At 42.6% G+C, this 26,760-nt stretch overlaps 1 protein-coding gene across 14 annotated transcripts in view; it reads right to left on the bottom strand.

The window, feature by feature from the left end:
- The window catches only part of LIMCH1 (LIM and calponin homology domains 1), a 327,784-nt gene that overhangs the window by 73,578 nt on the left and 227,446 nt on the right, over positions 1–26,760 (bottom strand). For 8 of the 14 annotated variants that reach the window (XM_049631913.1, XM_049631908.1, XM_049631906.1 and 5 more), the window contains exons 6-8: positions 24,948–25,058; positions 17,820–18,015; positions 11,454–11,706 (exon numbers count right to left, since the gene is read on the bottom strand). In XM_049631913.1, coding sequence (XP_049487870.1) covers positions 11,454–11,706; positions 17,820–18,015; positions 24,948–25,058 — 560 coding nt within the window. Of the gene's footprint in view, positions 1–1,739; positions 2,043–10,087; positions 10,355–11,453; positions 11,707–17,819; positions 18,016–18,391; positions 19,183–24,947; positions 25,059–26,760 lie in introns of those variants that run through there. The other 6 variants (XM_049631917.1, XM_049631919.1, XM_049631920.1 and 3 more) reach the window with 5 other exon arrangements.

The raw sequence follows: 26,760 nt of genomic DNA, 5'->3' as shown, positions 1-26,760 counted from the left end.
CTCCTAAGAAGTGGATGTCAGGTGGCTAATGCCGACAATGCTGTAATCTACATCGAAGAAGCTGTGACATCCCCGTGCATTAACATTCTATGGCATTAAAGATCAATTTCCAATTAAATATGCCTCTTGAGATAGAAAATCTCAAAAACCTACATAAATAGGACTATTTATTTTTTTTAAAAAATATATCATCCAAGCGAGAAAACTGTGAGGTAGTCTCTTGTTACCTGGATGACACGGTGTATTTGCAAAGCCTCTGCAAGTAGGATGTTTACTTTTAGTTTGGGAAAGGGAATGAAGGAAGGGCAGAGCCGAGAGCCATGAGGGGCCTTATCTTCTTTCATCCGTTCTTTGATGCTCTCACAAGAGGTCATGGGCCATCCCAGACTCAGAGCTGTGTCCCCAAACACAGAGTCAGGTGACAACAGACAAATGAGGCTGGAAATAGCAGGAATTAAAATTGCATGCAGGAGAAAGGAAAAAAAGGAGATACAAAAGCTATTCCTTTTCCTAACTCAAGTTGCTGATCACCATCAATGTGCCTTGGTGCCAGCCCGTTGTCTAGAAGCCCTTTTTTCATGTGCAACAACTGATCCCTCCCACAAGGCCCTCCTAGAATGGTTTGTTACAAGGCATGCCAACAGGAACGGCACAGGGCCAGAGACTCCTGAAGCTATAATGTGTCCTAAAAAAACCATGCCAGGGCCTCTGTGCTCTAAACCCTGTTCTACATCTGAGGATCTTCCATGCACTTTGTATCTGGTACCTCCCAGAACAACAGCAGTGGCAACAATAACAACGACAACACTAACAACTCCACTGAGCTTAGTGACTCTGTCCAAAGAACCATTTGAATCGTGTAAAACCCAGTTAAGATGTTTATATTCTTCGTTCAACAGAATTTACAAACCTCTTAAACGATAGGCCAAAGGATGGCAATTTGACGATGCAAATCTCTGATTTTGATATAAGGAAAAAATATAAGAATGATCAACTCTGTGGGATGAAATTTAGCAAGGTGACACCTTAAATAAAATCATATCCCTCCAAGGATGAAAATCACCAGCCAAAACCCATTTCGCTACAATTTTCCTTTCCCGAATTAAGAGGATGGGGAAAAAGTTGAGAGAAGAAAACTCACTTAAAAACAATTTCCATAATAGAACAAATGGAAGTATATTACATTTGAGAAGGTTTTTTTTTGTAATAAGAAATCTCCATTATTAAATGCCTAAGTGATCTCACTGGGACGCAGAAAGAGCAAGCCTCATTTTCCCCCTTTCAATATCTAAAAGGAGCTAATCAGAGAGAAGAGCCTATAGACAAGGAATAACAGTGTTTTCAGCTTCCTGTTAATGGACTGGAGCAGCCGTGAGAGGTGGCTGTCACTGAGAGCCAATGGCACATGTCTGCTTGTGCCAATAATACCAATCATATGTGGTGATGTGTCCACTGGAACTCAAAGTTTATTTGGTAAATTCAGCTCTAGTTTGGACATGGCCATTCTACTTTCTGCCGCTGCTTTTAGGGAGATTGGATCTTTGGAGTTCCACTTTAAAATCAACCATTACCAATTCCTTGTCATCGAGGCAGGAAAGAAAGGAATGGGGGGCTATGGCACAAGTCACCTTCACTTAATTATGCTCCATCTCTCTCTCTCTCTCTCCCCACTCCCTTCTCTCTCTCTCTCTCTCTCTCTCACACACACACACACACACACACACACACACAGTGCACACCTTTTATATTCTAGACTTTTCTTTTCTGAAATTCCCTTTGAGAGTTGTTTGCTGCTATCTGATTTCTCTGCCTCTTTTTTTCGGTAAGGCCCATAGAGGAGCTGGTTCAATGGCACCGGTGGCTTTGTCTGGTTCATCCTCACTCTCCTTGCAGCAAAATCGTCTTTCTCAAGATCAGGCCGTCGACACACAACTTCATCTTCTGACTGCGGATCTTTGCCACATTCGTGGGTCAGGAAAGGGTTTTCTTTGCGAAGGATAATGTCGTGAACGGCTTCTTTCTCATTACTTAATTGCTTGTGGCTGCCAGAGCAAAATTAAATAGAACTCTACACGTGATCAGACCGAATGGTTTTTTTTTTTTTTTTTAAATCCCCATCTCCAGACACACAGCTGTGTTGTTAGTGAAAGGTCTTCTCAGCATCATTAGTGCAGGTGACATCTGTTTACTATTTTAGTCCAGAGTTGTAGCATAGTTAGGGTGGGTTTTAAAACCTTGAATTTAGCCAGCTACTAGCAAGACTAAAAATTCATGTAATTGACAGGGCCCCATCAGCATCAGCAATGCAGGACCCTAAATGGCTCTGAGCGTGACCCTCCAAACTCTTTTCATAAAACCGGGAAGAATGAAAGCTTTTAGCTGTTTTGTTTTGTTTTGTTTTCCTTTAGCACATGAGCAACACACCCAACAGGTACTCAATTTGTTTTTGAGTGATAGGGCAAAAATTTGAGGCACCAAGAAACTGAGCTGGGGGAAAGCTAATGTATGCAGCTGGGGGAACAGCAAACGTAGTATATGTTCCAGATTGCAAAGTGTGAGGAAGGTCTTTCTGCAGAGCTGAGCTAACCTGAAACATCTGGAATAGTTTATGGCCATTCACAGGATAGACCCAAGGCATAAGTGCTTGTTTTGCCCTGAACCCTCCCGTGAGCAGCTCTGTCTTCTATCTTCTACCCCAGTGACTGTCCACCTCTCAGCTTTTCTTCATCGTATGCTAAATGTCAAGTAAATTGTCGTAAAACATTTTGCCAAAATGGCTAAAAAATTACTACTTTGCACCATTTCCATTTTCAAAGAGATGTTGAAGGCCCCAAGTTTTAAACCCCTGAATGCAATTTAATGGTGGAATATTAGGACTTTTCACTTAGTTTAGTTTAGTTTTAGTTTTAGTTTTTGTTGGAGGCATGTGGGATAGGAATAGGGTCAAATGTGTCCATCTGGTATTCACACAAACTCCTCTCCCCCTACTCAGAAGATCAGCCTTGCTTCTAAGTAATTATTATTGTAGGTAATAATAAAACGTTAAAACATTTTTTGTCATTTATTTTCTTCTTCCCATTTCATAAAATATCTTGATATCTAAAGAAAGCTCACCTACTTTGTATCCAATTTCTAAGAGAGGATTAAAAGTAAATTCTTCATCCTCAAAGGACAACTCATCTCAGAAATGAAGAAGGAATTGAACTAGCCTAACTAGGTGTAGAGCGAACAATGAAATTGTGTTCCCTGGTCGATCTGGTAGCCCATGTTAGCTGCTCGGCCCCATACTGCTCCTGCAGGGGCATCATCTTAAGACTACAGTAGGCCCTCACTCCATCTGACTTTTAGAAAATCAAATCGCTAATCACCAATCATGTCCAGAAGATTCCTTCTTCTCACTGCTGACATTGTTCTCAATAAAAATTTAAAACACAAAATTTGGAAGCGGTTGGTGGTGCTTTGCTCCCTGAATAAATTTATTTCTTAAAATATGAAATCCTGCCTTTGAAGTGCACACCTAACCCCTCAGTGTTCTGCCTGGCCAATCCTGAATGGTGCTTTCCTGCCTCCTTAGCCAATGTATCTGGCAAGAACCAACTGATGTTGGTTGACTATGGCCATAAAGAATAGCCAATGGAAATCATAGGCCATTGAATTAATCTCTCCAAAAATGCACTATTTAAAAAGCACACGGGTGCTTGGGTGGCTCAGTTGGTTGAGCATCTAGCTCTTGATTTTGGCTTAGGTCATGATCCCAAGGTCATGGGATTGAGCCCCATGTCAGGCTCTGCACTGAGCTGGAACCTGCTTAAAATGGTCTCTCTCCCCCCCTCTGCCCCTCCCCACCTCTCAAATAAATAAATAAATAAGTAGCACAATATTGATGACAAATACAGTGGCTAACAATTATTGAGCACCCAATATGGGCTAGAATTCCTTCTAAGTGTTAATTCATTTAAACCCAATATACTAACCCTGCAATCGTGATGTTATTAGCATCACTCATTTTAAGAGAGTGGAAACTAGGTTTCAGGTTAAGAAATTTGCCCAACGTCAACGTGCCAGTGGTGAAATTAAAATTTAAACTCAGGCAGTCTGGCTCTGAGGTTGTGTTTGTAACCACTGTACCATGTTTCGCAAAGGACCAGACCATGAACAGTACTGAAAGCAGAACATCATATTAAAAAAAAAAAAGGCAATACCATGACTGCAAAGTAGGAGAAAGAGCAGTATTTTGGTTACCAAATCAAGGGATCCTGTGTGCTGTGCTTAGATTGGGGTTGTGATTTGCACTGCTGGTCATAGACCCCTATGTTCTTCTGGGATTACTGGTAGCAGAATGCTAACTAATCATACCTTACAATGCTTGCACAGCACTTTACAGTTTACAAAGCACTTTCACATTCATTATCTCATTTCAGCTGATCTGACTCCAAGTTAGAGGGGAGCAGGCCCCTAGTTGAACCTCTTAAGTCCAAAAGCAGCACTCTATTCAGTTTTTGAGCAGCGGTGGTCATGGGTTACAATCTCCCCCAACTCAGGCAGAATTCTATAGAATAAAACATACGCATTTATGCAAATGACCATGCCAATTTGTGATGCCAAGTGAGCAGGGAGAATCTGGTGTTCTCGGCATCACATGAGCCCAAGCCAGGCCGCAAACTCCCTGGGGTGTTTCTTTTTAGGCTACATGCCCAGTGTGACAAGACTTGTTTCAAATGCTCTCAATTTAGATGTGTGGACTTAAAAAAAAAAAAAAAAAAGAGGGTGAAGAAAGCTTTCTGTATCATTGGCCACTGAAAGCCACTCCCTGCCCACTTGAAAAAAATGGTCATAATGAATGATTTTCTGCTACGTGCTTGAATCCTGTAAATTCAGAGTTTCAAGGAAGACTCAGAGAAAGAGGAAAAAAAATAATGACACAAAATCTGGACTAGTGAGGCTGGTCATGTGGTAATAAATAATATGTATAAGGCAGATACGTAGGATTGTGTTCATAGGTGTCTAGTCACTAAAATTTTTAAATAACCTTTTATAACATGCTTTTCTTTTTCCCTTGAAGGACCTTAAGGGCAGTCTACTGGAAAGGTTCAGTATGTTCTCCTTCAGTTCTCAATAATTATAACTCTCTGAGCAGCTAGTCTATTCCAGATACACATGACAGACCTGGAAGACAGGAGTTACCAATGCCTACTTTGCAGAGGAGAATACTGAGGCTTCCAGCCCCAGTCATCTGAATTTAGATAAATAGAGCAAATTTAAGGGGCAGACTCGGGCTATCTGGCTCGATATTCATGGGGGAGATCTGACGTTTTTATTTTTTCCAAGTCATTCATAGATGAGTCACTTTGGGAAGAAGGGCTACTCTGTGGGCACAGCTCACCGCTTCACTGAGAAGGAATACAGTGCAGTGCGACACAAGGAATGCCAAGCCCTGCCTCCAACCTGGCAACCCTGTCCAGCCTCCTCTGGAACAAGGAAGGCTATCTCTGTAGGAGAGAATATGGGCTCGAACGAAGCAGGTGAGGGGAAAGAAAAGGCTGTTTTCTCGAAGTTCTATATTTCAAAGTGAACGAGATAATGATTTCAAATTAGGAAGAACTGGCATTCTCTTCCACCCCTTTTCACTTGGTAACACTCAAGCAACCAGCTCAGACTGGCAGCCAGTTTGTCTCCTATTGAAAGAAACTGGGCTCTCCAGAAGTGCCTGTTAGGTCTCCTGAGAATGCCAAGGGCAACACCAGAAACCTCCCCGCTCAGCTGGTGCCCAAACAGTGCTGCCGCATCCAGAGTCACGGAGGCTCACGCGAGCTCTGTGTGTATCTGGTCCCCGATCCCCAAGGATCGGTTCAGCAACAATCAGTGACACAGGTGTCCGGGGGGCAGGGTGTAGAGGACTACGTGTCTGGCACTCAGCTGCACCCACCCTTCCTCTAAAGTTTTTGAAAATGTCTATTGTTCCTTGGAGGCTTCCCCCCCCCCCCCCTGTAATTAATTACTATGTGGTCGAGAAGATCCACAGACCAGCAGAAAAGACTGAGTGCTGAAACATATGAAAACAATTAGAAAAGAAGCACGATCACGTGAAACCTATAATTCAGTTCAAAAAAATAGAAGAAGTTTACTTCTCCAATGGGAAACACCAAGTAAGAGAACTCAAATCTCCATGGCATTTTAATTCAGGGGAAGTGAATCTTGGTTCCTATTTTATCCTCTTAAAAACAGAAATCTTGGCTATTTTTGGCAGAGTCTCAGATTTGGGGGTAATTAAGCTCACTTAATCATAAACTAAAACAAGAAAAAATAGTTTATATACTTTTTACTTCAATGGTGACTCTAAGAAATATTAAACTCCACACATTTATTAAGAAGTCCTACTCTATCCCTCGATGCTAAGATACCTCCTAATATATGTTTTGACAGGAAGCTTGGGATTTCTAGGCTTCTAAACTCATGTGAAAATGGAATAACATGCACTTTTGCTCCTTCTTATATACTGTATTAGAAATAATACAAGGAGGCATTTGACAAGACTTGGGGAAAAAAAAAAAACAAGAAAACAGCTTACAAAATTAAAGCCTTGTTCCTTGTCTGTGTGCCTCCGTCCCTCACCTATGACTTTATATTATTACCCATATCTACAAATGCAGACTTTCCAGGCTACAAAAGGGGCCACAGGACATATACTGGGCCTCTTGCTGGGTTCAAAGATGTGGTGGCCAGAATCCATCTGCTGGCAAAGACAGGAGACGGAGGTTAAATGTTTTAAGAGACATCGGCATATTTACATATTTTATATTCTTATTTTCCAGATGCCAAGAAGCCTTTTCATCTTCATGATACGTGCTTCATTCCAGTTAAGCTACTTTCTGCCACATTAAAAGCAGGATTCCAAATGTGGATAAACTTACAATGGCTCTCAACTCTGGCGAAGGCTGCAATAAGTAAGTGACAGAGACACAGACAGGCCAGGCTAGTGCCATGGTATGTGTAAAACGTTTATGAGAGAGCTAGCAGCTGGACAGTCTGCCGACAAACGAATTCTGGGTGTCTGGAGTAGCTGTGTCACACTGTTGTTGGGGACATTCTCTGGGAATATGCATAATTTTCCGGAACCCACTTTTAGGTGTTAAGTCAGAAGATCCAAAGGGTGGTGATATTAATGGACCTGTGAATTTTTGCTTAACAGAGCTAACTTGGACAAAATATGTAAAAAATTAAGCCAGATAACAGGAAACGTGGTTGGCAGCAAAAATTAGCACATAAATGTAATATTCATCCATCAGACTTACATTTGTAAACTAACCATGATTCTAGGTTTGTGCACAGAATGGGGACCGTCGTAAAAGATGTCAGTATTTCATTACAAAATAAACCTCGCAGTTACGGAAGTGGCCCAATCTCTTCTTTTCTCTACATCACCATGATTCCTGGGTGTCCTGAGTTAGCTCAGTGTAGCTCCCCACTCATCTCTTGTGGCTCTTTTGGATACTCTAAAAATGATTAGAGGTTCCTTGAAAAATTAAAAATACAACTACCTTGGGGCGCCTGGGTGGCTCAGTTGGGTAAGTGTCTGACTCTTGATTTTGGCTCAGGTAATTATCTTATGATTTGTGAGTTTAAGCCCTGCGTCAGGCTCCATGCTGACAGTGCAGAGCCCGGTTGGGATTCTCTCTCTCTCCCTCTCTCTCTCTGCCCCTCCCCCATTTGCATGCATGTTCTTTCTCTAAATAAATAAATAAATAAATAAATAAATAAATAAATAAATAACAGAACCACTACAAGATCCAGTGGCCCCACTTTTGGCTATTTATTCAAAAGAATTGAAATCAGGATCCTGAAGAGATAGCAGCACTCCCATGTTCATTGCCCCACTATTCACAATAGTCAAGATGTGGAAACAATGTAAATGTCCACTAATGGATGAATGGATAAAAACATGTGCTATTTACATATAATGGAATATCATTCGGCCTTTAAAAAGGAGAGAATTCTGCAATATATGAGAATATGGATGAACCTTGAGGACATTAGGCTAAGTGAAATAAGCTAGTCACAGAAGGAAAAAAACTGCATGATTCCACTTACATGAAATATCTAAGAATCAAATACATAGTATCAAAGAGTCAAATGGTGGTTGCCAGGGGCTGGGGGAGGGGGAAATGGGGAGTTGCTAATCAATGGGCATAAAGTTTCAGTTAGGCAGGATGAATAAATTCTAAAGATACTAGTGTATAACATTGTGCCTATAGTTAACAAAACTATATTGTACAGTTAGATTTGTTCAGAGGGGAGATCTCATGCTGTCTTCTTACCACAATAACATGAAATTCTTTTAAATGAAAAAAAATGGCAAAGGATATGAGACAATTTATGGAAGAAGAAACCCGAGTAGCCAATATACATAACATTCAACTAGATTGGTAATTATAGAAAAATCCATTTTTAAAAGTGAGATTTGTTTTAACCAGGCAGAGTAGTAATTTTTGACAATGATAATAAAATAGAAAAAAATAAAGATCATGGCATCTTTGGTAAATTTTAGCTTAAAGACATCACAGGTGTGATAAAAATGAAGGAATGTATGTCAAGGATATCAAGATTTTTTTTTTTTTTGTAAATTCATACTCTTACCTATACTCCTACTCCCACTGGGCCCTAGATTTGAAGACAGAAGCAGGAAGTCAGAAAATGATACATGGTAAGGGGATACTCTTCATTTTTGTATTCTCAATATCTAGTTTGTTCTCTGATATAAGTAGATGCTCAAATGTTGAAAAAATATATATCTGACAAGGTCTTTGTTCCAAAATGTATAGGATATCTGGATTTGATTTTGTTTTTTAAGATTCTATGACATTACTTTTCCTGATTTCAGAAACCCAGAGAGCTCCTTGTAATGCAAGCACAATTTTATGGTAGAGTTTTCGAGAAGCCCATATATGTTTAGGACAGATATACTTATCTGTGGGATACCACAGACAGGGAAGACGTATATCCTTGGTTTTTTATCAATACAAAGCTACTCTTAGGATTAAATTTGTGTAAGTCAATGCTGGAACTTTCAGTTTGAGAACGAGACCATGTGGCACTAACTACAATTAGAATTGTACAGAGACATGGCAAATGTTCTGTTAAATGTATGAGAGGCAGATGTGGCACTGTAGTCAGAACACCTGAGTCTGGCCACCAGGTCAACGGTAACTGGCTCTCAGACCAGCAAGTCACTTACTATCACTGATCCTCAGTTTACTCTTCTTGAAAATGGGTACGTCACCTACCTCTTCTGATTAAATGGAACAGCAAGTGGCAAAGGAATTTCAATTGTCACATTGTTATGGATTTTAATTTGTCAACTAGATTTTGGTCTCATTATAATTTGTTAGGATCTTTGTGGTTACTATATGAGAAAAATTAACCAGCTTCTCAAAACACTACGTAAAACTGTAGAACTATCGTTTTCTGTGACTTCGGCTGCTGAAGGTTTCCATCACACATGTAATATGAAGTCATCAGGGCTGTATACTGGTGCCTTTGTTACGATTAAGAGAAGGAATTACTCTATTCTTTGTTTTTGAAATCAACAGGCTTCAGAAAGGGAGTCAAATAAGCACAATCTTACTACTCCCTTGGGACAAAGCAAGTGAAGTAGATTTTTGTAAGCCAACTACTCTTTCTAAAGAGATGGCTCCCCATTTCAAAGGAACCATTTTCCAGTGATGTGTAAAGTAAGATAAGAGCCATTTAGGAGTAGCGTGAAAATTAACAAGCTGCAAACAACTGAAAAAGAAGATGTTATTGCTGGGTAAATCCTGTCCCCACAAGTGACTGACCACAAGACTAGGACAAGGTCTCATTAAGCAGCGAGAAGCTCATTCCTCTCCTCTATTGAAAACAACCAAGTTCTTGGCAGAGGCATGCCCTGAGGTAAAGACTAGCAGCTACTTCTATTTGCTCCCATAGGGAAGAGAGCTGCAAAGGGAAAAGCGGGAAGTGGGAAACAAGACGGAAACTCCAAGCCAGACAGATTCCAAACCCCAGGCATGCACAGAGCCAGCCAGGCCAGGCTTCGGCCTGCACAGCTAACCTGGCAAAGCGCTGTGCTGCCGGCATGACCTTGATTCCAGCTTGCTCTAGCCTCCTGCGCTTTTGCATTTCAACAGCATCTTTGTCTTCCGACTTGGGAGCTGGTGTCATCACAGACCCCTCGTGGGGAGGCTGCTCCTTGCCACCGCCAGTGGGTAACTCTAAACCACCATCAGAAGGCTTCCCACTAGGATCCATTTGGCCGACTGGGTCCTCTTCACAGGGAGACCCCACTTCACTTCCCTCTTCCTCTATTGTCTCAGGATAGCTAGTGAGTTGGACAATATGGTTTACCAAACTAACAGCCTGGGCTGGGGAGCAGACCATATGTCTTCTCCTGGTCATTCTGACATTACTTTTCATTAAAAAGAAAAAAAAAGTCACGGCATGCAACACGGTCCTGGTGATGTGAAGAAAGTGAACTGCAGCCATTAATTTGTTAATAAGTCCAATGCATCATAACCTCAACATTATTAAGAGTTATTTCAATACTGGTATTGAAAGGCAAAAAAAAAAAAAAACAAAAAAACACCCTTTCTGCTGGAAAGAGGAAATTCATGTTTTATCCAATAATTAAAACTTTTAATAAAATGTTTACTCAGTGGAAATTGTGGATAATGCAGGTGGATTATAAGAAATAAGCGTGCAATGATCGGGATGGTTTTCCTCAAAGGAGTAGACTAGACTCTAGATTTCTTGTATTGGACTATAAGGTTCTTGAAGGCAGAGACTCTATTTTATTGATTACTGAGTCCCCAGTGCCTGAAAGGCAGCACCTGGCATATATTAGATGCTCAATAAATACTTGCTGAACAAAGAGAAAAACATAAGCAGAGTGTAGGGGAAATCACCGCTACTTCTCAGAAGAGATGAGTGGTTCAATGTACCGCCCGTTTGTTGAGTTTCTACATGTGATTCTGAAACACGTTCCACGCATTCCTTACCTACTTGAGCTTGTATCCAGACAACCATGTACCTAGATTTAAGAAAAAGCCTTTTTTTGCACGAAGACCAGGCTTTCTGCACCTAATTTAACAAGAGTGGGAGTCGGGCAGTCTCCACAGAAGGGCATGGATGACAGACTCACACTCAACGTCTGTCAACAGAACTGGTTTCAAAATCTGCTCTTTGGACAAGGATTTGTCGAATACCTACTGTGTGCCAGGCACTGGCCCAGGTGCCTTCACGAAGCTTACACTCGATCATGGCAATCTCTCTCCAAAGAAAGGTCTGTCCTGCCCACCTCCCTTTGTAGTCTTACATCAGAGCTCTGAAAGGGTCATTTGAGCTCGTTTGTGCGTGGGAGCTGTGGTTCCCTCAGTGCTAGGGCTCAAGCCAGGACGGGAGCGGCGTGGCTCGGGCCTTACCTGAAGGGCCTGTCCCCACCCAGGGGCGAGGTGGCGGTACTCCAGCTCTTCCGGTATTCCTCTCGCTCTGCCTTCTTCTTTCGCAGAGGAGCGGGGACGTAGGCCGTCTGATTGCTTTTGTTCGGGAGGTACTGGTTAAAAGGCACTGCTGATTTCGGCTCACCGTGGGAAGTCCGCCTCGCGGACATGTCATCCTTCTTCACATCCGGCAGCTTCCGATGCGGCAAGTCGGATTCAGAGTCACTTCCTCTCCCTGCGGAAGAGAAGACAGGCGCTGAGAAGGCGTGCTGGGCTCGCAGAAAAGTTCCCAGCGGCAAGCGTGGAGTATTAGGGATGCCGTTAGATCGCTGGGTTCTGGGGACTCCGTCCCTCAGTTATTCACTTAACAAATCTAAAGTATCTGTCTAAATCAGCCTATTCTGGGAAAAGCTCTGAACTCAAATCGGGGGGGGGGGGATCAAATTGGAAAAATAGAGATAAACCTAATGGTATCTGAGAATCATGATTCACAACACATTTGCAGCGGAACTAGAGCCTGCTAGGATTCTGCAAAATGTCTTTTCTCAAAAGAAAAGCCATAAATTAACCAACGGAGTTTTTACTGAGCACCTGTTGTTGCATGTCTTGCACCACGGGAGACAGTCACACAAATAAGAATTATAAAGGACTCTGTTTATAAAGGAAATGTCATAAAACGACATTTTGTCTTTGAGGTACCTTTAGCCAATCTATGAAACACCTGGAGGATATTAGCGATAATCAAAGAGCAAAGACATATATGAACAATAGGAATTCAGAAAAGTGGCAGATTGAGATGACACCAAGGTCTGCCTTCCAGGAAGTGGTCTGAGTTATAATAAATGCATATTCCTCTAGAGCAGAGCCCTTTCTGGTACCCATGGCTGGAGGCAGTCTTTTCTTCCTGTGAAGCCCATGGCCCAATCTAGTCTTTTCTTTGGGCATGTTACACTTCTGACCTGCTATTTCGAGAACAAGGGCTTTACATCATTCACAGCACTTATCACAGTGTCTCTGCACCCAAGTGGGCATCCTCAGAAGACCTGATGAATAAACAAACTGGTTTGGGTTAAAGACTGTTTCCGACAACACAAAAGAATTCAACGTTGCCGAATCGGTGTTCTGGGGGCAAGAGCCCAATAATTTTATCGTATCCTTGTGTTCCTGAGTCTCAGTCTCACTAGATGGGTAAGACCTGACAGAGTGACGCTGTCGTTGAAACAAACACTACCCTTACAGGTAGCTGCCGTGTGAAAAAGTTCGTTGGGAACTCTTAATCAAGGGCAGCATCGTGAATAGGTTATTCAGCTCCGCTGAGAGCAAATAACATTTACTTTTTTTACATTTGTGAAAAGAGCCTTCAACTGAGTCAAGAGATGTGGCAGGATGCAGGGTCATTGGCCAGAGCCACTTTGTTTTCAGCTCTGCCACTCCCTAGCTCTGAGACTCTGCAGTTATGACATCACCTCTTGAAGCCTCCGTTTCCCCAATCTGCAAAGTGAGGATAATAATGCCACCTACTTCAGAGGGCTTTGGGGGTGGGGGTGGGGTGCGGATCAGGTACTTGTAAACTGTTGGTAGAGTATTTGGTACAGAGTCAGTGCTTGATGAGTGTTGGCCACTCTTTCTGCCCTAAGAATTCTGGATCTGTCATTAATGAGCTGCGGGCTCCTAGGCTGGTTCTAACACTTGCCTGTCCTTCTCTATAAAAATAGGAATGAAATGATTTGCCCTGGAGATTAAATGATTTCATGGCTTTTAAAAGACTTTAAAAGTTAAAAGCATTGACCATAAACAAGTTGTTCATTGTTGCAGATGAAATATGCAGTTTATGAATTATTCATGTAACTTGGTTTTTCAGCCTCCCTTCTGAAGGGAGTTTTGACCATTTCAGTACTTGCTGGTTTTTGATTCATAATAGCACCTTCCCACCCAAGTCTTCCATCAAGTATATCTGTCTGTCTCAGTAACATTTAGAGGCCCCTGTGAAATGCTTTATGAACAAACACTAACACTACCTTGCCTTGCCAAACTCTTGGACTTGTTTCCTGCTTTGACATTATCCCTATTTTATAGAGGTGGAAACAGAGGCTCAGAAAGGCAGATAGAGCCCCTTCCTTGTGGCTGGTAAGTAATAGCTCAGGACTCCCAATTTCCATTCTCTAGATTCCAGCCCAAAGTCCCTCCCTCTGTGAGCCACGTCTCTTGGAGAAATGTCCTTTGCTTAAAGCATCCTGACTAGAGGTAGCGCTGTACTTTGTTGAATAAATAAATGAAAGAAAATGATTCTTAGATCAACGATGAAGGCTTAGTAATAAATTGGAGCCGTCTCAGTTTTCTCACTTCTAAAATCCTATAATCTACAAACCTTATTTGTGTCCAGTATCTATAAAAACGTATTATCTGTAACAGTCTTAGTGAAAGCCTCAAATCGGTTGCTTAACACATATACAGATAACCCTTTTCCTTCCCACAATTACCCTCCAATAAATGTCTTCAACGGACAGTTCAAGGAAAGTTAATGTGCAGATGCCCTGAGGCAGAGCGAGCGACCCAGTTGAAAGAAGTGTAGTTTTCTGGACAAGGGTCTAATTTCTCTGCAAAACGTAAACTCTCTGTCCCTCAGGGTCCTCACTGGGAACATGGAGATGATAACACAGCTCTCACAGTGGCTGTGAGGATTAAATGAGATGGCACAAAGCACCTAGTAAGGTATACGCTCCGTTAATGTAAGGCCAGGACTTCAAAAGATTTTGAATTCATCCTGAAAACGTAGAAATATACTAGGGTGGCTCCTCTATTTATTCCCAAAGTTAGGAAATGGCAACACAGCACATGATGACAATGACATGACTTTATCAAAGTCTGGTCCTTCCTTTCCATGGGGCTACATTTCTCTCCCTTCCAGGAACTAGGGGGTCTTTCTTTTTTCCCTTATTGTTGCCATGTACACCCCCAACCTGTGCCTTTCTCGTCTTCATCTAATTTCTCTCATTCCGTGTTTCTCTCCCTCGACTCATCTTTTCTTTCTTTCTCTTTATTAAAATTTATTTTTAGAGGGAAAGAGGTAGGGGGAGGGGCAGAGAGAGAGGGAGAGAGAGAGAATCCCAAGCAGGCTCTGCAACTGTCAGCACAGAGCCTGATGTGGGGCTCAAACTCACAAAACTGTGAGATCATGACCTGAGCTGAGATCAAGAGTGGGACACTTAACTGGCTGAGCCACGCAGGCGCCCTCAACTCATCTTTTCTATAAAAGAGTATTCATTTAACAAAATACATCATATTTATAAACTATGCCCTTAATTTTAAAAGCATGTGAATTGTTGTATTTCCTCTTCAGCGAAGTCATTCTATGGCTTCAGGAGGAATGCTAGTGGGGGTAGGGGAGGAACTGGCACCTATTTAGCAAGACAGACTGGCTGAATGGACCCCGGAGACCACAGCTTCCCGACCAGGTAGCTCTTATGAGCAACCCATGGAATCATGGCATCTGTTAGTGGCTCCTGACTGTCCCCACCGAATGGGGCAGTGGGCCTCAATAACAATAAAATATTGCCCCAATATAGAGCCAGAGAATTTTATGCTAAGACTTTCCCTAACTGATTGTGAGTGCTTAGGAAATAAAATTCCAAGACTTAAAAATGTTTTTCTAAGTCCAAAGGTGTTTATTAGGACTAGCAATCTTCTTGGTAAGTGTCGTTTAAAAAATACCATAAAATCGGGGTGCCTGAGTGGCTCAGTTGGCTAAGTGCCCAACTTTGGCTCAGGTCATGATCTCACAGTTTGTGGGTTCCATCCCCGTGTCCATCTCTGTGCGGACAGCTCAGAGCCTGGAGCCTGCTTCAGATTCTGTGTCTCCCTCTCTCTCTGCCCTTCCCCGTCACACTCTGTCTCTCTCTCTCAAAAATAAATAAACATAAAAAAAATACCATAAAATCTAATAAAGACAACACCTATTTGAATAAAATTATACTACATTTTCTAAGGCAGATAAAAATGTTTTTTTTTTTTTTAATTTGTTTTTTAAAAACCTCACTAGGTCTTGATCAGTTTACAAGAACATAAGCCTGAAGGCGTCGGGCTATTTGGTGAAATCTGTATATTAGGTGCTCTTTTATGGATGGTGTTTTGTGAAGATCAATTTCATATTTTTCTTTACATGGAAAAAATATTTATAAAAAGACCCTAGCTTAGGGGCATCTGGGTGGCTCGATCAGTTGAACACCGACTTCGGCTCAGGTCATGATCTCACTGCTTGTGGGTTCAGGCCCACGTCGGGCTCTGTGCTGACAGCTTAGAGCCTGGAGCCTGTTTCTAATTTTGTGTCTCCCTCTCTCTCTGCCCCTCTCCTGTCCACGCTCTCTTTCTGTCAAAAATAAATAAATGTTAAAAAAAATTAAAAAAAAAAGACCTTAGCTTATCAATCTTAATTGTTGCAAGCTAAATTGTGCCCAAGCACATATTAGTGCAATATTAGTAATTAGCATCTCAAATCTCTTCAAGATGTGGCTCGTTATAAACTCTGAACCCTCAAAGCTGGTGACAGAATAAAGGATCTGTGTTGCCACTTCCAGAACACCAAGATGAATAAAATAATAATTTTTTTAAAAAACAATCAAAATAGTATGAGATAGTTTGGTTTCGATAGGTTTTGTGAAAGTAAATCCCCACCTTTTGGTGGGGCTGAAACCTCAATTCAGTCCTGCACTTGGTACTGTAACTTCTAATACTGTGGGTGTGGTACTTAAGATGTTGTATACAATTTTAGAAATGTTTCCCAAGCAGCTCACAATGCACCATGGGATTCTTTTGGAGTCAAAGACTATGTGGCCCCTTGGTCCATCTATTTGTTGGAAAGCTTAAGTACTACACAAAAACATTAGTTCAGTCATTCTAGAATTTAAAAAATTTATTAGGTAAACAGAAGTGTGCGCAAATTCAGTTTAAGAGTGTAAGTTTTGGACTCACGCTTCTTAAGGCAAACATTGTTACACCACTTAATAACACTGACATTTGTCACTTAACAACGCAAGGGCAATTACTTAACCTCTCTAAGGTTCATCTGTAAAATACAAATAAGAAATGTCTCTCAGGCTTGTGGGAGGGCTAAGTGAGAAACTATGTTTCTCATAATCTGCACTAAGGACTAAATGAGATACTAGCTGTCGAGCAGTTAACTCAGGACCTAGGCACATTAAACACTCAAGTGCTTTAGATAGAATGTTATAGCTGAAAGGGGTCATTTAGCCATAAAAGAGAATTTTTATCTCAGAGAGAAGCCTTAAGTCTCTAGAAACATTAGCAACAATCAAGCAACACATTAAAAAACTCAGAAACAAATAAAAAATTCCCCACCAGCCTTAGCGTCTTTCTGCAAGTTTATACATGAAGAAGTAAGCCATCTTCCCTTCCTAAAAGTACAAAGGTGCAAGATAAAGAACGTAAACAGCTTCTGGAAAATAGGCATTAAATTCACATCAGGTTGCATGACCACACATTTCTCCAACGAGACATGATCATTCCTTGTAGGTGATATAAAATCCATGGGATTTAAATCAAACCCAGACTCAGAGCAAGCAGGCAGTCTGGGTTGTGTACATTAAGGGCCACCCGCGTGGTTCCAGTCAACGGTCAGGTATCACAGGCATGGAACAGATTGCCAAAACCCCGCCAATTAAAGTTTCCTGAGCTTCAGAACTTTCCTATGTGTGTATAGTGCATTTCCAGTTTGCTGGAAGTTGATTCATTTTCACGTATACAGTGTGGTGCGCAAACATTTCCCTGCCTCATACCCAGAGCACATAAACCTTCGGCACACTTTATGAGCTAATGTCCTGCACAGCGTCTTGATTCACGGAGACCAAGGGGAGGAATGATGTAACGTATTTTCCGCTAGAAGATATGCTCACTGAGGCAACGTTCAGACTGCTGGCAAAGCCAACCCAAATTCTAAGGACCACAAAAACCGACACGAAAACACGTTTTCTTCTCCCCGTTTAGAGTTACCAGGTTCCAGCAAGGTGGATACGGAGCCTGCCTCCCCTCCACCGGGGACAAGGCGGCTCTTGTTAATGTTTAGTTTAAAGATGGGCAGCGTGGGGCACCTGGGTGGCTCAGTTGGTTAAGTGTCCGACTTCTGCTCAGGTCACAATCTCGCAGTCCGCGGGTTCAAGCCCCGCGTCAGGCTCTGGGCTGATGGTTCAGAGCCTGGAGCCTGCTTCCGATTCTGTGTCTCCCTCTCTCTCTGACCCTCCCCCATTAATGCTGTGTCTCTCTCTGTCTCAAAAATAAATAAAAACATTTAAAAAAAAATTTAAAGATGGGCAGCGTATGAAGGCTGCGACCTACCATCGCTGCTTCCCCTGAGGACTACATCTGGTGAAGGTGTCTGCCGTGAACGGGAGCCAAAGGAATCTAGGCTGTCGAAGGAATCATCTCTGCCGTGGCGAGGGGGGGAGAGGGAGTCACTGCGCTCAGAATCCCAGCAGTCTATGTAGCCACTGTCTCGGATACTACGTTTAGGACTCTCAATGTCATCCGTCTCCTGTCCAAAAATAAAACGAAAGGATTATAGACACTTCAGCAACAGAGGGAGAGCCTACAACGCCAGGAAAATCTGTCTCCAGTGATCTTCCAAAGATCCCGCATGTAGTGTCAGCGTGGAAAAACCATGGCACGGATTATCATCTACAAGCCAACATTTCGTTCCGGGACCTTCCCTGCTGCCACTGTCCCGATCAGAAAATCGTGCGCCTTTCAAAATATAAATAAATAAAAACAAAAATCCAAGTAGCTCCTACCCCACCACGTTTAAAAAAAAAACAAAAAATCAAAGGAATTAAGAGTAAAAGATCATTACGTTCGGATTCACAAGGATACAGTGACAGACAAAAGCAAAAATAAAAAACGGAAACCTTAACCTTGACCCGTCTTTCGGAATCCATAACCGCATGCCCGGTCTGGGACCGAGCCCCCGGCGTAGCCACGCAACTGCTCCTGTTTACGCTATCTGGCAAATGCACACGGCATTTGTTTTTTGCAGCAGAATCAGTTCCGTAAAGTCCTGGAGCAGCATGCTTCCATCTCCTGCTACCTTGAAGGGAAATTCCTGCTCTGAAAGGGAGCTGTCTTTCTGAGGCAGAAAGTTTAAAAAAAAAAAAAAAGCAATGAAAAATATGCAAAATGCTTTTCCTGATGCCTCAGAAGAATCCAGGCATGCTTTCGCTCTCGGCCAGCTCCTGGCGCTGGGGGAGCAGAAAGCACTTGTGGCTGACCCACATGTTCAGAGCAGTGAGAACAATGGCCGTCTTTGACAGCCTGTGATTATAAATTCTTTCCAGCGCAAGCAGCACATACTAAAACACTGAAACCCCAGCAGAAGAAAGGTCAGTCAAAGCCATCCTCACCCTTGTATTATAATAAAAGCCTTGTTCCCGCCACTGTCTTCGCATTAATTACAATAGTCCAGGCTGACGAAAACAAAAATAACTCCGGTCACTCAAAGATAAACCTCAATTTAATCTCCTCCAGACTGTCGCTTAAAACGAGGGCTGCGGATGATGCTGGCAGAGGGGCATGTTCTCATCTGCAAGGACTGGAATGTCACACTGTGGATGTCCTGGGATGATCAGGAAGGTCCCTTCCACATTCCCAACAGAAAGGAAAAATAAACAAATATTCTCTCCATGTTAGCAATTTTGGAAACTGTCTGAGCTGACTAATATGCCTACTGGAGCCAATGCCTTTGTAGGAAGTGCCTTTGCCAGCTGCTTTTGTCAGTTCTATCCAGCCCCTCTGACACACTCCCCCGCGGGAGGCGTGCTGAGGGGACGGGGAGGCTGTAATTCACAAGGCACACACGGGTTTTGCCTGGAGGGAAGGGAGGAGTGGGAGAGAGGAGGGCAGGACCGACAGGAGTACTCTGCAGTCTCCACACCTAGGACCTGATTACTGCCCCCCAAGAATAGGTTGTCCAGTGGCCTGGGTGAGGGTGGCCCATTTGACCCTCCAGAGGAAGGCAGAAATTCCAGTTATGGAAATTAAGGTAGTTTATTTGTAGGTCAAAAGTTAACGGGGACTTGAACAAAAGCCAGGCCCGACTAGCTGCAAAAGAAAGAACTCATAACTAATTGAAAAGCATAGATCTAAACTGGATATGGTTTTGTATTTAATTTCTTGGGAAATGCAAATAATAATCTTGGGTTATTTGTTCACTGAGATTGGGCCAAATGTCTGAAAAAATGAAGGTCGCTTTTACTGAATCCTTACTGTGTCTAGGGCCATGCGTGATGCTTTTTTGTACATGTATTTAATCCTCACAACCCTACAGTGATGTGGTTAGTCTCGTCCTCATTTTATAGAAGAGAAAAATAAGAACCAGAAAGGTTACGTAACTTAACTGAGGTCACATAGTAAGCAGCAAAACTGTGATTCCAACACAGGATTCTGTCTCCAAATACCAAGTAGTAAAACCTGACAACGTCCCATCAACTTGAGTGTTATTATAGTTGCCATTACCAGCATCATCTCTTCAACCACTGGACCTTCACTAGGTTCTTACTCTGTGAACGAGGATGATGCTCTTTTGCTAAATGCCATTTATGCCTAAATCACCAAACTATAACCACTGCAAAACAGAGGTAGGTAGGGGCATGGTCTTGGAATCTCGACTGCCTGGGTTTAAATCCCGGGTCTACCTCTCTTTGTGTGACCTTAAGCAAGTTACCTCACCTTGCCTGGTCTCAGTTTTCTCATCTATTAAATGGAGCTAGTAATAACATCTATTTCACAGGATTGCTGGGCAATCGAAAAATGCCTGACGCCTAAGTGCTCAAAGAGTGTTAGCTATGGTTATAATTACTACCATGCATTCATTTGGGCATGTGCATGTTAACATGCAAATCATACAGAACTTATGAATGTAGTTAAGGACACAATCTGTACATGCACTGATACTCTTCTTCTCCATTTATACCCCATAACTAGATGCCTTGGATGCAATTTTCATCAGGGAGGGCACGCACTTGGAGCTAGGCCACTGGTCACATCTAGAAAGGACACAGTTTTACGAGCTGCTTGGCATAGCATTACAAACTGGATTTTCAAGAAAATAATAATAATCAGAAATGCTCCCCCAAAGGCCCAAATGTCTTCTTCCCCCTACCCTACAAACCACAAGAGAACAGAAAGAAAGAGAAAGTCAACATGTCTCTTGGAGCTTCAGCTGCTTTCTCACAGCTTGTTATGGGAAAGAAAAACAGAGAAGCCATTCTGTTCATGACTGCGTAGAAAGCCAAGAATGAAACCGCGGCTCAAGCAAGAGCTGGAAGCTAAAAGGCTTGGCCAGTTTGTAAAGTGAAAAACAAGCCACCCGTGGTCATCCTTGGCCAACCTGGTCCCTTGGAACGTCAGGGTGAAGCAAGAAGCTGGTTCTTCTGCCAGAAATAAAGATGTGGACATTAGCTGGGTGAACAATTTTATTGGAGTCCATCAAGTCATGCGAAGTTAAGCTTCTGGGGGAGAGCAAAAGCTATCAGCCAACACAAAGGCTAGCGCAGTCTAAGTTCCTTTTTTTGTGGGGTCTAGTTATGTCATCGATGGTTTTTGTCCAGGAGCCCAGCAGCATTTTGTCTTCTACAGAGAGCACTTTAGGGACGGGAGAGAAGACTCAAATCTGTCCAGTGCACTAATTGCTAGTTGTTCTAGTAAACGTGAGCTAATGAATGCGGTGTGAACTACCAACATCTCTGGTATTTTTGGATAGTTTCACTCATCTGTCCTCTTCTTATCCCCCTTTGTCAGAGATAATGAGAACCAGCTAAGGTTGCCGGGTGACTTACAGTATCCGAGAAACTCCAGATGCCGCTGTGTTACCACTCGACATTTTCTTCTTCTCTGTGATTTATAACGTGGCTAACTCCCATACTGGAGTGTTTCAGGGTTCTACTTTTCCAACCTGATGACCCATCTGCACCCACCACACTCTGGTCGGGGAGGCTATTTACGCCTCAGATATTGACGGAGCATCTTCCATGGGCCAGATACAGTCCTAATGCTGGGGACACAACGTTCTGCAAAGCCAATAAATATCCTGTCCTCGCAGGCCTTATGGTCTACTGGAAGAGACCAAAGATAAACAGATAAATGAATACAAAGTTGGGCGGTAGCATCATGAAGAAATAAGGCAGGGTAAGGGAAGAGAAGTGGATGTTGGCAGAGGTCCGTTCCTGCCTATCACATTCCCTGCTCTTCATCCCTTGCTCTACTTGACACCCCTCACCTCCTAAAGCAGTGGTGCTTAGGTCAGTCACGGCACCCGTTGGCCCGGGCACAGAGCCTGGTTCAGGAATAGGACCCACACTGGGCCAGGGTAAAGCCCTAGCAATTGTGCAGCCGGGCCGAGGAGAAAGAATTCCCTCGCTTTCTGGACAAGGAGCTAGAAGTAGGTAACCCTGTGGACGCTGTTGGCCATGTTCCCCGATGTGAGGAAATCTCAAGGAGAGAGAGCCGTAGAGAGGAAGAACCTAGAATGTTTGCCTTCCAGCTCCCGTCCCCACGATTCTAAGGCCACCTTAGTCCCCATGGTTCTTCCTTCAATCTGAACGTTCTTGCAATATTTCTCCTTTGCTCCACTTCAGAGTCCCCTCTTTTGGGAACCCCCCCCTCTGACATATCCAGGCTCACTGACAGGCCACCGTCACTATGCTTTCAGAGATCTTTTCTCAGTATATAGCAACAGCAATCTACTATGAATACACACTATGTGCCAGAAGCTTACGCTAAGGGCTCTACATGTGTCACTTTACAAGTTGATAATTTTTATACACATTTCTCACCCTAGGAAAATGAATATAAAAAATTTCTGGCTAGTCTCCTTTGTGAAAGAAAACATTTTAATTCCAAATTTATTTCAGCCTGCATCCGTGCAGAAGTGTTCCTGGCAGTCCCTTCAATATCTGTTCTCCGTTTCTTCTCCATTGAAAATATCCACTGTTTTTAGCTGCGGTACAGTCTACCTCTCTCAAGTCTTTCTTTGCAGTGAGGCATGGATGTGTGACTGAGTTTAGGTCAATGGGATATGAGCAGAGGTGCGTGTATGACTTCGCAGAAGTGTGTTTAAAGGGAAAGCATAGGCCCTTCTTCCCCTCATCCCTCTTTTCTCTGGACCCCAATGTGGATAAGATGGCTACAGCTTGTACAGTCATGTTGGACCAGAAGGTGAGAACCCAAGTGTTGAGGATGCTGGAGTAAAAAGAAGGACCCTGGGTGCCCGACCTGATGATCACCTGCCCACTGCTCACATTCAGACCTCTTTTATGTGACTTTGAAATAAAATTCTATCTTATTTAAGCCACTGTTAGGGTTTTCTGCATTTCTCAGATAAGCCCAGTTTTAATAGATAAAATGAAATAAAATATATTCCAGAGAAACAGATATCTCCAGCACCTCCAGGTGTGAAGTTCAGGTCAATTACTCTCTACCTAGAGGTATGGGAATACCACAGCGGGTCATTTTAGTTAAGTCATGCCTTGTCCAGGGATACCAAGTATTCCCTCATGTCCTGTGATATTGTCTACATTCATTAAAAAAAGGGAACAGCTGGGGGCGCCTGGTGGCTCGGCTGATTAAGTGTCCAGCTCTTAATTTAGGCTCAGGTCATGATCTCATTGTTCGTGGGATTGAGCCCCATGTTGGGATCTGAGCTGACAGCATGGAGCTCGCTTGGGATTCTCTTTCTCCCTCATCTCAACCCCTCCCCCATGCATGCATGTGCACGTACTCTCTCTCTCGCTCTCAAAATAAGTAAAAAAACATTTTTTTTTTAAAAAAAGGGAACAGCTATTAACAACAACAGGTCATTTCAAGGCAGCTGACATAGAGAATGGTCTCAATAGAAAGGGAAGCTGGGAGAGTTGAAGATTATAATTTTTTTTAATGTTTATTTATTTTTGAGAGAGAGAGAGAGAGACAGAGCATGAATGGGGGTGTTGGGGGGTGCAGACAGACACAGAATCCGGAGCAGGCTCAGGCTCTGAGCTTCGGCACAGAGCCTGACATGGGGGTCGAGTCCACAAGCTGTGAGATCATGACCTGAACTGAAGTTGGACGCTTAACCAACTGAGCCACCCAGGCGCCCCAAGAGAGTTGAAGATTATAGAGGAGCTGAGCTAGTAAGAAATGTCCATAACAAAAATAAATCAGATTCCAAGAGTATCCAGCAAAGAGAGAAACTGTGAGGCAGGGCTTTTAAACAGTTGTAAAAAGATGACGCGGGGCGGCTGGGTGGCTCAGTCAGTTGAGCGTCTGACTCTTGATTTTGGCTCAGGCCATGATCCCAGAGTTGTGGGATCGAGCCCCAATCAGGCTCCATGCTGAGTATGGAGCTTGCTTAAGATTCTCTCTCTCTTCCTCTCTCTTTCTCTCCTTCTGCCCCACTCCCCCACTTGTGCTCTCTCTCTAAAAATCTAAAAGAAAGATGACCCATCTACCAGTAAGATTCTTTCTCTCTCTCCCTCTGCCCCTTTGCCACTTGCTCACTCTCTGTCTTGGTGGGGACAGGCAGGGGGGCAAGTTTGTCAAAGTGCGAATGTCTCTCAGGGGGTCTCATTAGTGCAGTTAGTTTGCATGTTTGAGAAATGAGGAAGGGCAAGGCCTTAACTATTTGTGCTACAATACGGACCTTATCCAAAACCCATGGATGACACAAGTGAGCCTCAAGTGAGCCTCACCACGTCACTAGGCTGGTTGGATGGGGCTGCTCACAGGTAATACTATATCCTAGAACTTTGGATGAGTTCACATACATCGCTGAACCTTAAAAAGAACATACAGGCAGGCACACATAAAACATCCCACTGTTTCTTTGACAAATTCCTACATTAGATCAGTCTTTCCCATAATCAAATAAATAAATAAAGCTTTGAATATTGTAAAAAATGTTTTCCAAGTTTCCAGGTCATCCGAATACAATGGCCATAAAATGCACATCTCAGGAGAGAATGTTTCTAATTTGTCAGAGCCCAGTGGATGCCCACCCAGCAAGAACTTGGCAGACTTACCTCTCACCCACACCAACGCGCCCTGACGGGTAAGCAAAATGACCTTTAGGACAAATGCAGAGCAAGTCTTCATTTTCGTATAATACTGTATTGTTTAACTCAGGCGTTACTCCCCCAAGAAAACAAGCACTGAGCTCTCTGGCATGCAAAGCCACATACTCACAGACTGAATTTGCTCTTTGGGAATTAAAGTTGGGGAGAGCTCATACCTTCCATTCTCTGAAGGCTACAAAAAGTTCAAGTAGGCATGGGATACACAAGGCAGAGAACTCATTGGTAAGACAAACGGTCCTTCCCTTGAGTGCAAGACATTGCTGTGCAATTTCACCACACCAAACCATCATCTTAAAAAGGAGCAAAGGTGTTGATTTCCCTTCTTATTTTAACCTCTTGGGATAAAGAAGAAAAGTCAAGTTACCTTTCTCATCTGAGCCAGCAAGCCTTCAAACTCCTTCAGGTTCAGTGTGGTTCCGCTATAGGATGCAGAGCTGTTTGCTGCTTTTCCCAGCCAGTAAATGGTAACTAATACCTGTGAAACAAAACCATGCCCAAGGGCAGGAGAATTTTCCCTCGAGAATTACTTTTTAAGCTAAGGAATCAGTAATGCTCTACTAACAGGAAAGCAGGAAGGAGAGAATGTGCAACACCGATTCATAAAAACCACCATCCATGAGGTATCCATTACATGTAAAATCATTTTAATAAGAACCCAACGCTCTATCAGTCAACACAAACATGATTCGGTAGTTAAAATAAAGCTCCAGTTTTAGGAAAAGGTTGGTTGTAACAAAATGATCTCTAAGATGGCAAGAAGGAGAAACAAATCCTCCAGAATTATTTTTATGTAATAAAGGTTTCAAAATTAGGAAGTAAAAGTTTTCTATAACTCCGGAGCCTTTACCCAGATGAGCAGGAAACGGGTTGTCAATCCCTTTTGAGAGAAGGTGTTTTTAGAGGCTCACGATTTCTATTTGTGGGCAGAGAGGTTCTGCTAAGATCAACTGCAAAACCTCAGAGGAGTGAGCCAGGTTAGTTAGTGGTTCCCAACACAAGAGCAACACAACCCATCTAACTGAAATCAGAAGAAAGCAATCCAATAGAGAGTACGATTTTCAGATATCCAGCTTTGGGGTATAGTTAGATTCCTATTAATCTGAGACGGGAATTTGTAGCCTGGACAAGATTACTGCCAGTTAAATAACCTTGCGTGCTTACAAATGTCCAAGAAGTTTCAAGAGTCTGAAGCTGCAGTCCCAAGTTAATTTTTTTCTGTTTTTCCAAAGAAACTGTCCACAAAAGCAAATGCTCTTTCCATCAATTTTTCCAGAAAACCCAGAAGGCTGAAGAGGAGCTCCTTAAAACTGAATTATTGGGATCTGAAGCTTACGGAAAAGCTATTATTTTATTTTCACATGTGGTCTTATTGCTTCAATCAGGCTGGGAAGTACTTATGGTACCTCCTCCCTCCACTTGCTAGACCAGGAAATGCTTTGGACAATGTGATATGTGTACATGGTTCCAGATGGCAACAGGCCCAAAATATGGTTGTGGGTATTGATGCTACGATGTGATTCGGTTTTCCACCTCTGTGGGAAAATTGCACTTCAGGAATCCTTCAAAACTTCCAGAAAGTCTTGTTAAACTGATTGCTTACAAATAAATTTCCAGAGAACAGACAATTCCAAATGTCAGGACATTAACTAGGACCATAAAGTAACTAATGTGGGCTAAGAGTATGAGGCTATTTTGAAAGGTGTAACAGGAGAAAGATAGAACGGTGTTGTGTTTTAGATTATGGGTTTTCCGATTTGTTTAAATGCATGAGAAAAAATGGCCTATAGCCCTAGTTTTACAGGAGGAAAAAGAAGACAAGAATGAAAATGTCAACCAAATATAATAGCACCCTGGAAATTAAAAAAAAAAAAAAAAAAAGGAGGGGTCATAGCCACTTTTAAATTTTATATACACAAGGTCATTTCTTAGATTCCTAATTTAAAGTTAAAATAAACAAGCACTGGGAGACGTGGGTGGTTCAGTTGGTTTAGTGTCTGACTCTTGATTTCTGCTCAGGTCATGATCCCAGGGTTGTAGGATTGAGCTCTGTTTTGGGTTCTATGCTGAGTGTGGAGCCTGCTTGAGATTCTCTCTCTCTTTCTCTCTCTCTCTCTCTCTCTCTCTCTCCCTTTACCCCTTCTAACCCTCTCCCATTAAAAAAAAAAAAAAAAAAAAAA

This window comes from Panthera uncia, chromosome B1 (assembly GCF_023721935.1).
Source record: "Panthera uncia isolate 11264 chromosome B1, Puncia_PCG_1.0, whole genome shotgun sequence".
In the NCBI taxonomy this organism is placed as follows: domain Eukaryota; kingdom Metazoa; phylum Chordata; class Mammalia; order Carnivora; family Felidae; genus Panthera; species Panthera uncia.
This window is presented reverse-complemented; position numbering and strand designations above follow the sequence as displayed.